This window comes from Apteryx mantelli, chromosome 10 (assembly GCF_036417845.1).
Source record: "Apteryx mantelli isolate bAptMan1 chromosome 10, bAptMan1.hap1, whole genome shotgun sequence".
Lineage (NCBI taxonomy): Eukaryota > Metazoa > Chordata > Aves > Apterygiformes > Apterygidae > Apteryx > Apteryx mantelli.
Genome location: NC_089987.1, coordinates 10,905,848 through 10,918,907, shown reverse-complemented (window position 1 = coordinate 10,918,907; position 13,060 = coordinate 10,905,848). Strand labels below are relative to the sequence as shown.

General features: G+C 36.4%; 1 protein-coding gene across 1 annotated transcript in view; it reads left to right on the top strand.

Annotated features, from left to right (window-relative positions):
- Nucleotides 1–7,050, top strand: part of CMTM4 (CKLF like MARVEL transmembrane domain containing 4) — a 33,053-nt gene extending 26,003 nt beyond the window's left edge. Inside the window, exons 3-4 of the mRNA XM_067302470.1 lie at nucleotides 5,520–5,618; nucleotides 6,534–7,050. Of these exons, the coding sequence (XP_067158571.1) occupies nucleotides 5,520–5,618; nucleotides 6,534–6,707 (273 nt within the window). The 3' untranslated portion in view covers nucleotides 6,708–7,050. The remainder of the gene's footprint in view (nucleotides 1–5,519; nucleotides 5,619–6,533) is intronic.
- The last annotated feature ends 6,010 nt before the right edge of the window (nucleotides 7,051–13,060 follow it).

Here is a 13,060-nt window from a genome sequence, read left to right as displayed (position 1 = left end):
GCTGCTGGTTGTGCATGAGGACAGCACAGGAGCCCTGGTGCCCCTGGGCCCTTCAGAGGGCCGCTGGTGGCTGCAGTGGTGCCCTGGGCATTGATGCTCATTGCTGGTTTGGTTCCTTCTATCTAGGACCTATTTCTTTCTCAGAAACCATATTTCCATTAGTAATTCTAATGCAAATGCTCATACACTGTTTAATAACTTGATTACAGAGAAAAATTATGAGACTTTGACCAGGGATGTTTGGTGCAGAGAACTGACTGGTATGCTTGTAAACTTCAAATTGATAGGTTCACATAGGAGCAAGGGAAAAACTTCCCAAACCTTGCAAATAAAGTATTGGTCGGAGAAAAATTAGAGGCATTGTACCCTCCCCCCCCCCCCCCAAAAAAAAAAAGGGGGGGGGAGGGAGAAACTTTTTTGGTGACAAATTCAAGCTGTTGATGTGCGGGCTCTTTTCCAGTTTATATTCATTTAGCTATTTTAAATTCCTTCTATATGTAAACTCTTGGATTTCAAAAAGGAAGTGACAAAAGAAACATCCAATTTAAATGTCATGTTTTTTGTTAACTAATTGGGTAATGGGACTGTCTGCCTTTTGAATAGTACCTGGTCACTTGTGCAGTCCCTTACTTCACCACAAAATATAGGAGAAAAAGCAAAGCAAATGTCTCTTAAAGTTTGTACATGTGAAGTCACGGAGAGGAGTGGATAACGGCTTGCGGATATTACCAGCGCCTCTGACCAGCTTTTGTAGCTGACGTCCTTTGCAGTTTCAGGAGGCTTTTTTCTACCTGTTAACAGACTTCTCGTATTCACAGCACCAATTCAGCCTTTCCAGCCTTATTAGTCCAAGAACCATGCCTGTCCAGACTTGACCCTTAAAAATGAAAGACTGTGGGTTGTGCCCCTCCCTCCCCCATATTTCAGAGCTGCTGCATTTTAGTTGAGCTTGTGGTGGTGCAGAGCTTTCAAAAATGAACATTCCCAGCTGTCCACTTCTCTCTAGGGATTCCCACCTTTACAGCAGGATTGGCAAAATGAAACAGCAGCCAACTTTAGTATAAAACACTGTCTGGACATAACCCAGCTTCATCCAGAGTTTGAGATAAGATGCCTCCTCTGCCCTCTGCTCCCTCTGAGTGGGACAGATAGCTGCTTATGGTAGTATCATACATGGCAGCAGCAAGTAAATGTCCCTGGATAATCTCCTTTTGATTAATACCGCAAATAGGACTATTGGTGACTGAAGAAAATGACTTGTGAATAACCAGCAAGGGACAACAAATCAATCTTCCGTTAAATCCTTTTGGAAAAGGTAAAGGGAGCAGCAGCAGTCTAGAGTGGATTTGGTTCAGCTCATAGATTTTATTCTCTGTTATGAATGGCAGCTTTGTACAGTGTTTTATGGCACACCATACTGTCTCATGAGGTTGCTGTAATTTCAGCAGAAATTCTTTTATCTGTGTGATGTGGTTTTTACTTTGTCTATAATAGTAAGAACTGCAGCTATATCATGGCCAGATTTGAAACAGCTCATCTTCTTTCAATTAGTTTATTCTTTTTATTGTCATGATTATTCATTTTCTCTTACATGGGAAGAAAAGCTACATTATTTTAGGGAGTGTCCTTTGCCTCTTGAATTCTTGTTGTGGTTCATTCTCTTTTGTTTCTGCTCTGATTTCTTCCAAAACCATCACAATATTTTTTCCATACTTATCTTTCTGCTCTAGTTAGTAAGTACCAAATTTTGGACTAAAAACCTCCACCAATATCTAAATTTGTGATGTTACCATTATGTACCTGTATGACAACATTATTAAGTATCATTACTCCTTATACTCCAAACAGTCTCTTACGTGGATATGAAAGATTGTGCTAGTTTTAGTTTTTAAGAAACCAACCTTATTGTATGGATGTGAAACAATAATTAATTACATTAAAAGATTTTGACCTAAATATGGAAAATAAAACTGCAGAGACTGATAAATTGGAACCTCAAGATGGAATAAATCTAGTCTTTAGATTTGAACTGTTAGATTCTTGTGCCAGGAGAAATTCGGTGTTCTTTATAAAGAATGTGATAAAATGTTAGTAATTGTCCTAAAAAGCTTGTCATCATCATATCTTCAGTTTCCTGGATAGATTCATGACAGGCACTGGTAGTCTAATTTCAGCAGTATATTATATTCTGCAGTGTATCAAACTTCTAAGAAGCATTCGAGTCGAGTTATGGCATGTAGATAGACGATAATATCTGTTATGTTGTGGATAGGTCCAACTATCTTGCTGATAGTATTCTCTTTTGACAAGCTGATAGATTCAAAAAGTCAGAGGTCAGCAGAATTAAGCATATCTCACCGTCTAAATCATAGACAATTGTGTGTCATCCAGTTATGCTTTTTTGAATATAGTATTAAGCAAGTACAAAACATGTCTGGAAAAAAATCATCTAGCTAATAAGAAATGAGAAGGTGGAATATTCAGCACATCTTTCATTATTTGTTCTGATGGTCAGCTCCCTTACCGTAAAAAAGAAGAAGAAGAAAAAAAAAAAAAGAAGAAAAAAAGGGAAGACCAAAAGAGAAGCCTTGTTTCATTTTGAATATGACTTTTGGCTTAACAAAATCAACAGCTGAAAGGTTAAGCTGTTGGTTTTGGTGTGCTTTCCTATGCTAAACTTAACTTTATTAGCTAGTATTTCTTGATTATTTGAACACTGGGATCTTCATGTACACAGCTCAATCTTTTTAATATTCAAAGCAGTTGAGGTTCTTTGATTCATACTGTGAGAAACTTTCTCCTTCTTTCAAATAACTTTTGTGGCTCTTTTCTGTACCCTGTCCAATTTTTCAACATACTTTTAAAAATGTGGATACCGGAACAGGATGCAGCATTCCAGTGTCCCTTACAAAGGTAAGATTACTTCCCTGCACCTATTGTGTCCATATGTCCAAAGGAATGTATAAGTGCTCTTTCTCCCTTTTTTTCCCCACAGTGTCACATGTTGAGGTACTTACCTATTGTAGTTCTTAAGTTCTTCTCATAGCTATATCTTTCAAGATTTTGTTGTCATTCCTGTAGGTGGCAAATGTATTCAGATAGTAAAATCGATAGCCTGGCCTTTGGTTGAACTAAGATCCCTTTATTTAATCAAAGGGCATAGCCAGTGTGGCTGCCCTCTCCTCAGTATGTACAGTTTCAGCATTCTTGGTGACATATGTTTACTGTAGAGACTTGATGAAAACGTTGAATACTGTTGGGTGCGCTGTCTATTGGCATGTATAGCAAGACTTTCATGTAGTGGATAATAGAACAGTGAGACTTCAGGTTTGTGCAAATGAGATCCAGAGCTCTTGCTGGAGACCCTGTCGGCACGGGCAGTGCTGTTAACTTAAAGCTGGAAGAGGAGGTTACTTGGAGAAGTTGTGAAATGCCACTTATTTTCTGATATCTTGCTCTGCAAGACAAGAATTATATCATTAAAAATGCATTAAATAATTACTGAATAAAATTTCAATTTTGTTCAATGCCTCTGTGTGCCATAAGTACCAGATAAAATCTGTCCCAGCGGGCTTGAACAGAGATGTAAAGTATCTGTCTTTAATTATACACTGGCAGGTGAAAAGATGGTAATACTTCATATGAAGTTTCCAAGATACCTGCAACTTGCTTTTGTTTCCTTAGTATTTGCCAAGATAGTTTAGGTCTTACTGCATTCATTAAGTCTGAATACATGGGTAGCAATAGCGATGGGCAGTGGATGGATATTTCTCAGGAAACTCTCCCTTTTAGATGAGGATCAGGCCAGCTGTAGGTGAGTCATTATCCTTGAATGCATAGTTTTCCCTGTGAACAAAACAGCATCAGGAAGTTTTAGTTTTTACAATTACTTTTTCTAAAGCATTCTCAAATCATGGCTAGAAAAATAAAAGATGTTTTTGGATTTAATCACTTCTTTCTTCACCAGACACAGAAGTTTTTGTAGGATTGCTAGGTGACAATGGTCAGTTTGAAGTCTCTGTGCTGTGTAGCTGGAACTTAGTCAACAAATTTGTGGCCAGGGAATAAGGTTAGATTTTTATCTCGAGTATTCTAAGCATAACTTCTTAACAGCACTTTACTAGATGCCCTTTGCAAAAAATTATACTGTAGTAAATGGAGGAACAGGAACAGGAAGTGAGTTTGTTTTACATATGAAATAAAAGGGTCTAGTATGAACATTTTTCCTTCAAATTCTAAATAAACAACTTTTTTAAATGGTGGGAAACAAAAGTTAGTATGCTCATTGTTTCGTTTTTTAAACTCACAACTGTAAGTTGCATAGCAAACTTGCTTACAGATTTTCTTTACCTCCCTTTTGGCTCTGATAATATTCACCTTTCACTTGATTTCATGTTGCTTGAGGCTATCTGTACTGAACTTTCATTCCCTGCCTCCTTCACACCTCTACTTCCTCCCTGACTTCATCCATTGTTTCAGTTATCATTAGATTGTTATTTCCTACATCTCTGTAGTATTTGTCTTGGAGGTTATTTAGTGTTCCTTATCTCTGAGCATAGGCTCCAGAACAATATTTATCAAACTTTAAAAAAAGAAAAAAAAGTGAAAGATGCCCAGAATAACCTATTAAACGGTTAGTCCCTAACAAATCTAGAACTTTGCTCTTCTTTTATTTTAAAGTCCCTAGGCCTTTTGATTTTTAAGTGTGATCAAATAATGTAGTGTTAATTATTCTTTTTCCAATAGCTGACATTCAAAATTCTTAGTTATGGCCCAAAAATGTGTTAATGACCCTATTCTTGTAAGGCATGGCAAGCACAATTGCCTGAAAACTGATTGACATATGCTGCACACATTTAACTGAATTACATGCTGCTTATCTTTTTTTTTTTTCTATGCTTGAAACAAAGCAAGAATTTTCCCTGATCCTAGAAGCCCCTGGGGTGTCACTGTGCATATATGTATGTTTTAAAATGTTTGCTTGAAACATGTAATAATCTGTGCAATAGATATGTATATACCTGTGTATTTTTTACAATACAGGTAGCTGTTATTCATAGGAATACCATAGGACATGCATTTGTTTACAAATAAGGCTTCAAAGAATTTGTAGAAAAATCCATGAATGTTATCTGGGCAATGCTAATGGGTTCCAGGAATGTCAGATAAGCGTTAAAGTTTGAGGTTCAGATTACTTTAGTGTCAGCTGAGAACAGCTTTAATCATTGCTTATGCTATCAGTGCTTTTTAAATAATCCCAGTAGAAATTGGGGTAACAGATTCACAATTTGCAGCGGTGCCTTATGTATACATGCTATTTGACTTCAATTTGCATACTAATGTGCACTCACACATTGCCTGTATAAAATAATCATTGCCTTCTTTTGTATAAGTGATAAACTGCTTAGAAAGTAGGAAAACATTGTTACAGTTTTTGTTCTAATCTTCCTTTTCACCAATTCTATTAAAAGCAAGCAAAGAATCACTGTTTAGTAATACTAATGAATTTATTTTTATAGGATCTGGTCAACACTGGACTCAGCACTTTCTTCTTTTTCATTGCCTCTGTAGTACTCGCTGCTTTAAACCATAAAACTGGAGCAGAAATTGCTGCTGTGGTAAGAGAATTTGAACTTCTTTAAATGAGACTCGTATTTTGTATTAAAACTAAGGATAACTTTTCCATCATGTTCATTGAAAACTTCTGTTTGCTTTGCCATCCCAGTATATTTATAATTTTGCAGTTGGCTATACTAGTTTTGATTTTTAAAAGTATTAATGCCCTTTGAGTTGTTTGTCTTAAGGCTTTTGAGGCAAGACCGAACAGGAAAAAAAGTGTAGAGGACTCTTAGTTTAATTTGCCTTGCTTCTCTACAGCCAGCTTAGATATTACTGCCTTATATAGCAAGCCTGCACAAGAGAGACAACCAAAAATTCAGATGAAGTTGGAGCCACTTGCACATAATCTTGCTGAATTCTTCTTGCTCACTACAGCTTGCTTTTCTTTTATAGAAGAGAATAGTAGTATTTTAAGTTTTCAAATCTAGAACGGTAAGGTCAAGAAAATTAATTTTGTGCTCAAGTTGGCAAACTTCTGTTTTTGCAAACCTGGGTATTGAAAATCACACAATTCTGCAGAAACATATCAAAGGAACTGCAAATTAGCTCCTTCTATAGCTTGATAGTCTGGACCATTCTGGACCTCTTCTCTCTTTGTCATTCCTGAGGAATGAGCTATTAGCCAGATGAAGAGCTGTATTCTTTCTTACAAGAAGTCTTCCTTTAAAGTTGGCACTGCAGGATTTAATTGACAGTGTCTCTGTAGACAGAGAACTTTGTTTTCTGGGATCATTGATCTTAGTAGCTTTCACAGATTCTCTAGTTCATTTAAGAAGAAAAACTTCAGTTTTACCGGCCATAATAATTTGTCAGTGCAAATAAAGTAGAAAACTAAGCTGCTGAGGGATTTGTTATGAAACTGCTGTTCTTGTTTTCAAAAATTGTCTTTGACAATTTTTTTTTACTTCTTGTAGATATTTGGTTTCTTGGCAATGGCAGTGTATGCTGTGAACACATATTTAGCTATTAAAAAGTGGCGAATGAACAGCAGACAACAAAACAGTCGGCAGACCAGTGATTACATACGTGCTCGGACAGAATCCAGAGAAGTAGATCATCGCCCTGAGATTCAACGTCTGGATGCATGAAAGCGACATCCAGCTGGGACTGCAAAGGGAAAAAGGAGTGCTTAATTTTCCCTCATGGAATAAAGGTTTTTTTTTTCCCCCCTTTATTTAAGGAAGAAAAGGAAGATCAGACCAGCCCTGCATATGTGCAGAGATGCATTGAGTCAGAATCTGTTGTCACGAAGAGAATAAATGTTGGTCATTCAAAAGCAAGATCTGTTTAAGACATAGATATATATATATATCTATCTGAAGTGTGCTAATATTTTGGATTAACTGCACAGTACTTCCCTCTCCCAAGTACAAGCTCTGAATATACATGTTCTGCCACTATTTCTTCATCTACCATAAACATGAAGACCAACACTATGTTTTTGGTTAATATAAGAAAAAGAAGTTCACCAGAAGTAGATTGGGGCACATAGCAATAACTTTAGCAATGTATTGTGTGCAACAACTCTCTGTAGCCTTCCTCATGCAGCCTTGGCAGTGCAGTTCAATTCTCAGCTGCAAGACCTCGTGCAGTTTCTTTGTTCGGGTACTTACATAGCTGAAATAGAGGGCAGTTTCACGTTTCTGGGTTGATGGATGTAACGATAAGGTAGTTACCCTGTGAATTACTCTGAAATCATCATACTCAGTCCACGTGTGATATTGGTCAGATCTGAACTTGTGCAAGATTAGCATGTTTGCTGAATGGTCACCATAATGCATCCAGTACAAGTATGTTGTTTTCTGCTAATGTTGGGATACATGCTATTTTTTTGTTCCAAATGGAAAAAAAAAATGCTTGGAGAGGGGGAGAAAGGGGATAGAGGGGCACAGTGATGAAGGTGAGAAAGAAGGGATTTCTGATGGACTTGCATTCCAGTCATAGGTTTTTTTGTTGTTGTTTTTGTTTTTCTTCTTCTTTTAAGGTTCAACCTTTCTGAGAACTCTAGGGTAAGCAAGAACTAGCAAAAATATACGATATCTTATAAAATGTTTTGAAGATCGCAATATTGTGATTCATGTAGGAAAATACTTTCGGGGGGTGGTTTGTTTCTTCTAAAATTAAAATTGGCAGTAGGTAAAAACAATGATTTTTTTGATTTGGGTGTGTCTGCAAAATACTCCTTTAACATTCCTTTGCAAAATGAGTTTAGATAATTGGAGGAAAATATGGTTGTATTGATTTGTTTATAAATGGTTCTACCTGGTTGAAGTTTTCTTATTTTCACTGTATTTCCAATGAAGAGGATATTTTCCCTACTTAAAACTTGAATTCTTCAGTAATCGGTTAGACAATATCATAATGGTATTAGGAAGATGTCCCTCAATATTTTCTCATTTTATGATTGGTATTTTTATGTATGTAATCCATCATTTGGCATATGTGTGCCTGCATATTACATAAAGAAAACGTGTGGGAAGATGATGTCTAGAGCTGAATTCCTACCTGGTATAAGCTGATGAAATCTTTGAAGTTAGTGGAATTGTATCCCTGAATTGCCACATATGCCTGAATTTATCCCACATTGGACTTGTACACTTCTGGTATTGTGTTCTCATGTAATGGTACCCGAAGTGGAGGAATGCAGTTAATTGGACTCTTACAAACAAAAGGCAATACATTTCAGATAGGTCACTTTTAAATACAACATACAGGTTTTGAAAAGCAGTTATACAAAACAGAAGATCAGTACAAATGCCTGGGCTTGTTTTAATATTGGAAGAAACTGGGAGAGTACCGGATTTGAACTTTATGCTGCAATGTTTGAATCAAGCAACAGATAATTATTCTGATGTGTGAAAACCAGATAACAACTGGTGTACTTTCATTATTCAATTTATTTGTTGTCCACATTTCACCTCAATGGCTAAGACTGAGATTAAAAGTATGGAGGACTTGGTAATGAGTTTAAAGAAAACTTGCCCTTTTATCCCAGCAATGGTTTTCCAGTTACTGTATTTGACATCTTATTTTGTTTCATTGAAAGCTGATGCCAAAGGAAACACTGATTTTAAAATATCAAGCCATTCAAACTAACCTCTGTTGTTGGATTTAAAACATAGCCATTTTTATTAATGCGCTATTTCATTGGGACTACTGAGTGTCTCTGTGAAAAGTAAATAGTTCAATGTTCAGTGTAGCATTAAATAATGAAGTTTATAGCCAATATCCTGCTGTTTTTCAGCACTCTGTACCTAGTACAGAGACTAAGTTTACAAGAAGAGTTTTTAGACACTGTCCATTATTTTAAAAAATATAAACTATAACTCTCTTAAAAGTAACACAGGCAGATCTAGACTGGAATTCTAAATTGGTATTAAAGCAGACTGCACAAACATTATATTAAAAAAAGCAAAGAAAACCCTGCTCAAATGCAGAATATTGTCCTGCAGAAGATTGATGCTTTTAGAGTGAAATTCTCATCTGAAGTCAAGAAATGGAAGTGGTGTGATACACAGCAAAGGCTTTTCCGTATGAGTGTGTCCTGTTTGCTGATAGTGGAGGGACTGAAGTGGCGTGCGGCAGGATGCCCCTCTACTGCTCTGGAGCCGCTGCGTTCACTCCAGTCATCTTGGTTTCTCAGAGGTTTGGATGGTCTCTTGCATCTGTAAGTTCATGAACTTCGAACCTTTCAGTGGCTTTCACCTTTCCTTACCTAGAAAAAGGAGAACTTTGCAGAGCTTTTTCTGAAGTAAGATTATGAAAAGCTTTTGGCTTTTTGCTTGAATGACAAATGCTTCTTAATTGGTATGAATGATACACAGTTACACTTCTAATACGGTATCATACTGCATTTTGCAGTGTAGTATACCTGTATGACCTCAAGTGCTTTTACCTGTGAAATATAGTTGTCTTCAGCTGAGAACAGTATGCCATTATTTATTACTTACATAATGACTTGAGCTCAGCACAGCTTTCAGGGTAGAATTCAAAAAGAATATGAACTTAAAAAAATACTATCTGATACACTTTGTAAACAAGAAAAAAATATAAATTTGTAATTTCCTTATTTTGGGGACCAAAGATGATTTTAGTATTGTACAGTATATACTTTCTAAAAATCTAAGTTAAGATTTATTAGTCTGTGGAGACATTATTTACTGTTTGGATTATAGAGAAGGTAAATACAGTAGATATGAGATAGACAACTAAATTTGAAGTGTTAAGATCATATGATGTATACATGGTTGAGTTTTTTTCCAGACTTAATTTTACACTGTAGTGTATTGGAAAGATGGTAAATATTTTTATAGACTGTTACCCAAACTGCAGGTATCATTTAAAAAAATCCCTTATGGAAGAAAATAGGGCAAAAAGTTCAATTTTGAAACTTGCTGAGAAAAGTCATTAAATTGCTTCTCCCAGCCAGCTAGTCTTGCTTGAAATTGCTGAGCATAGAGGGATAACTTAATTTATTCCTTAAGAATGCTGCTTGGCTCCACAGAGGGACCCAAAAAACAGCGTAAATAAAACTAAATTAAAGCTAAGCAGTTGAACCAGGTAGGAATGGGGTGCTTGAAATAGCAATGGAGTTCTGATTATCCCTCTTAAGTCAGATTGTGCCCTCAGTCATGCAATCTTAATGCATTTCTGTGTGTAGAAAGGAGGACAAATTTTGCAACCAATGTACAGATATTGAAAGATGAATTAAACAATAGAAAATGATTGGAGCAATAGCCTAATAATCGTTGTATAGTGTTGCAAGAGTATGTATTTTCTTTTAATGCTACATTCAGTTTTGTCAGCCTTAGTCGAAATTTATCATGCCTCCTGTAATGATATGCAAATTGCCTACAATAGAAATAAGTCTCTAAAACCATAGTTAAGAACTAATTTAACAATTTAATAGTAAAGACGATTCCTCCTTACTCTCTACTTGTTCCTTTCATTGCATATATTCATTCCTCATCTATCTTCTGTTTTGATATTTTGTTTTTGTTAATCCTTCTTCACTGATCTGTATAGTGTCTGCTTCACTGTAAGGAAGATAATTAAAAGGATGTTGGACATACTATCCTTAAGTAGAGTACTCTTCCCTTTTATAATAGTTTATGACGTTTGGGCTGGATGTGCTGGGGGAAGTTTTGTTCTTTCCCTAGAGCTTTGGAAGCTAGCTGGTATACTACTTGTGTTCGTGCATTTTCTGTTAGGAGCCATGCGCTCGGATATTGAGAGAATTAGAGATTCTTCTACCTCTGCTGCCTTAGAAAAACAAGGTACTGACTCTGGAGATCTGATGCCTGAATTTCAGTCTTGTGCTATTCATCGTTGTCCTTGTGTTCAGATGTCTGGCATCAGCAGTGAGCTATGCCGTGGAAGCAGTTTGCCTTCTTTTGCTTATAAGATTTCTCTTAGGTGTGAATTTAAATAAAATCAGTAATGGAGAGTGCCTCATCATAGGCTTTGTCACATCTGTGTTTCACAGTGCATCTTGTCATATGGTTTAGAATTGTTTTATTTTCTCTGTATTTCATTGTTGATTCTAGTAAGAAGAGGGAGAAATCGGGAAAATTTCCAGTCTTCCCTAATTAATATTTACTTTTTTCTCCCTTCTGTGAATTACTTTGTACTATAATGATTGCTCCTTCCTAATACTGCAGGCTTAGTGGTATTGAAGTAATATTATTCTTTACGCTATTAGAAAGAATGCTGTGGACCATAGCGGAAAAATGATCTGCTACAAGCTGAATGTGAACTGTTATCAGTGAATTAACCACTAGTTTTTCGTGAACGTTGACATTTAAGATCCCTAAGCAAATGTTATGTTTGCCACCTTTGTGCTATTTTGGGGATGTGCAGGCACAGCAAATGTTCATCTAATACATGGTTTTATTAATGCAACCCTTTTTTTTTCCTTCCTCTTTAGTCTTTGTTTTATATTTTCTTTTCCCATGACACCTTTATGAACATTCCTATCTGTTCTCTTTTGTGAAAAAATAATTAATACTGTTTTAGGGTATTGCTTTACAAACAGCCAAGTAGCAATTCAAGTACTATTGAAAATAATATCCTGTATCCTACTTCAGATGAGATACTAAACAGCTTTGTGCGTGGAAATCAAAGCATAAACAGCAGGTCTTGCACTGAAAGCTCTGGGGCCAGAAGTCTTCAGCAGATATTTAGGATAAATAAATAGGCAGGCAGAATCCAGTCATGAATTTGAGATGTGAAAAAGGGTGGAAAGGGGAGAGAAAACCAGACTTGACACTTAATAATCCTGTGTTTTCAAAGTGATGTGTGAATATTAATAATCCTCAGATGAAGGGTTACTCCTTCATTTATCAGAGAAGGAGACAGAGACACCTTGAATCAGAAGTAGGCGTAGAAGTGTCTCCCCTTTGTTCCTAGCTCTGGGGTCCTGATAACCTTAAAACAGCCTGAGGTGGCGAGATTCTGCACTATAGCGGTGAGTCAGATGACTTTTACTTAGCTGAAGTGTGGCCATCGGTTCACAGAGAGCTGCAGGACTTAGCTGCTTGCATCAGAAGGGCCGCGCGTATCTACAAGCAAGGACGGTGAGACGAGAGGACATAGACCTTCAAGAAAGGGCTGTGATTTCTGGAGAGCTTTACATGCTGTGTGGTCCCACTGAAATGAGTAAGGTCATCGTGTAGCGTTTCTGAAACTTGGGTGCTTAGTTCTTGTTCTGCAGTAGCATGAAGCAGTGGATTGTTTGGAGGGACTTTAGCCCGGTAAGATCAAACAGACCATGCAGATACAGATGTTGTGTTTGAACCTGTTTTAGATCGAATGGCAACAGAAGTAATCATTTAAAAATGAGACTGAAATAGGTACAAAAAACAGCAGAATGCTCTACTATTTGCCTAGAAGTAATGTTTCAATATAGTTTGTTTAAAAAAAAAAAATTATGCCATGTTCCTCTCTTTAACAGATGAAGTTGACTGAAAATGAATTCATACAAATAATCAGGAAATCTCTGGATGCCACTTCAGAGTTTTTCCTAGTCTGCTGTTACCCTATTAGCCACTTGGCCACTTGGATAGATCTGTTTGAGAGTCAGTGGGGTGCTGTCCAACCTGACTTCTTGTTGTTTTGGTCTTATTTTTTGTGTTGTCTTTTTAAAATCTGTCTATAAAGTAACCATTTGTATTCTAAAAATAATCTTTAAAAAGCTGCTTACACTGTGATTTATAATATCCTTTAGAGTATACAACACAATCTAATTTTCTTTCATGATATGCAGCTTTCAAAAGTGTTCTTATATATGCCCAGAAATGAAAGTTGTCTATTTATCATAAAAATGTGATTAGATAAAGTTACCTATCCAGAATCCCAGTGCAACTCTTTCAAATGTGCTGGATGAATGAGTTAGTGAAATTGCCTTCTAATCTCTATGGGTTAATAAATATTTTTTTATAAC